Source organism: Echinococcus granulosus, assembly GCF_000524195.1.
Source record: "Echinococcus granulosus chromosome Unknown EG_S00424, whole genome shotgun sequence".
In the NCBI taxonomy this organism is placed as follows: domain Eukaryota; kingdom Metazoa; phylum Platyhelminthes; class Cestoda; order Cyclophyllidea; family Taeniidae; genus Echinococcus; species Echinococcus granulosus.
Genome location: NW_020170803.1, coordinates 102 through 1,674, shown reverse-complemented (window position 1 = coordinate 1,674; position 1,573 = coordinate 102). Strand labels below are relative to the sequence as shown.

Genomic DNA, 1,573 nt, shown 5'->3' with positions numbered 1-1,573 from the left:
GCACTGTCTTTCATATGCTGCAGTAGCTTCATTCCAATGTGCTGTTTTTGACTTGTATAGTGTGCCCATTGTCTTCGCAAGAGTATGGGGTGTCATTTGTGGTTGCAGTTGGCTTCTGAGTTGACTATGTAACATGGCAATTCGTGAGCTTACGGGTGTGTGAGAGAAGACGGTCTCGTTAGGGTATTGTATGGCAGCTACCCTTGATGTGGTTCGATAGACTAGTGGCTGCAGTAAGGGTGAAAGTGGGTTTGTCGACCTGTGGGTGTGTAGAGTAATAGGTATTCTGTGCAGTTGGAGGTGGAATTGACAATTCTAGGGTGCTGATCGGCGTTTGAATGCATCAGTTGGGTAGTGGAGGAGTTGGTGTAATAGAAGCATGGCATCACTTGTAGACTAACTAGCTGACTGACTTTTGTCCAAGACTGGTAGCGAATGCATCAACCGCTTACCCACATCCCTATCATTGTCGTGGAGGTAACTGGCCTCACACGATAAGCGCTCCCGTGGTCGGCCATGCTTCCGCCACCACCACCTCCGTTAACCACGACATTTGATTGGCGGAAGTGATTTGCCATTGTGTCCGCTGCGACCTAGACTGCGACCTGTGAGTCGCCTTACATACAACACCCGATGATGCCTAGCTGAGACCTCTTTATCAAATCGGCATTTATTCCTTCATAAGGGCACACAACTCATCACTCAATACAGCAACTATGAGAGGATATTTGCTTATGCAATAGAAGCGTCAGGGAATTGCTGACACAAAATATCACTTTAATCAAACATTCAGGGGTAGATAAAACAGTGGTGATAGTCAAGTGTCGTCTCCAGCGCCGTTGAGTCTACAAGGAAACATTCACCATCACGGATAGAAGTGGGCATCCATCATGCATCAGACAACACTACCACTACCCATATAAAGTGGCGAGACTATTTTGACACAAATCACCACTCATTTTATACATCCCTATTGATACTTCTACTAGCCAGCCACTTCTGGACTAACCTTGCTAATCACAGGAAGGATTACTGATAGAATGAAGCCCTGTTCTATGTATATATGCAGGTAGGTGTGCAGGCTCCAAAACATCATCGCTACTTTGTCGATCATGTAACAAGGTGCTCTTGCTTACTCAAGGAGTGTATTTTTAACATCAATAACATGTAGGTCGCCAAAATAGAAGGTGCCACAAAGCAGTTCAGACAGATGTCTACGTGGAAGAAGAGAGCCCTATGGAAACATCTGATATGAAGTTTATCAGATTGCAGCAAATACTCAATTTTATCCCTCATAAAGGTGGGTTAATATGGAGGAAGAAGAATAGGAAGGAACCAACGCAATCCATGAAATAGCTGAAATTCCTGATGAACGCCCGTGGGAAGAGGTAGGTGGAAATGGGACAAGAGGAAGCAGAATGTAAAGAGCAGAATGGAGAAGTGAAGAATGAGGAGACACGTGTACTGAATGATGATATGCTTGATGGGAAAGCAAAGCAAATAGGAGGGGCGTTTTGCTGGAGTGGAGACATCCACATTACCTCTCGTCATATTGCATGCCGGTAGTGACAAT

The 1,573-nt window shown here is 45.0% G+C and overlaps 1 protein-coding gene across 1 annotated transcript in view; it reads left to right on the top strand. All coding sequences in view use genetic code 11, as the record gives it.

Annotated features, from left to right (window-relative positions):
- EGR_11153 (hypothetical protein) overlaps positions 1–1,356 on the top strand; it is a gene marked incomplete at both ends in the record, with an annotated part of 5,530 nt that extends 4,174 nt beyond the window's left edge. Inside the window, one exon of the mRNA XM_024500400.1 lies at positions 1,172–1,356. Within this exon, the coding sequence (XP_024345186.1) occupies positions 1,172–1,356 (185 nt within the window). The remainder of the gene's footprint in view (positions 1–1,171) is intronic.
- Between the last annotated feature and the right edge of the window lie 217 nt (positions 1,357–1,573).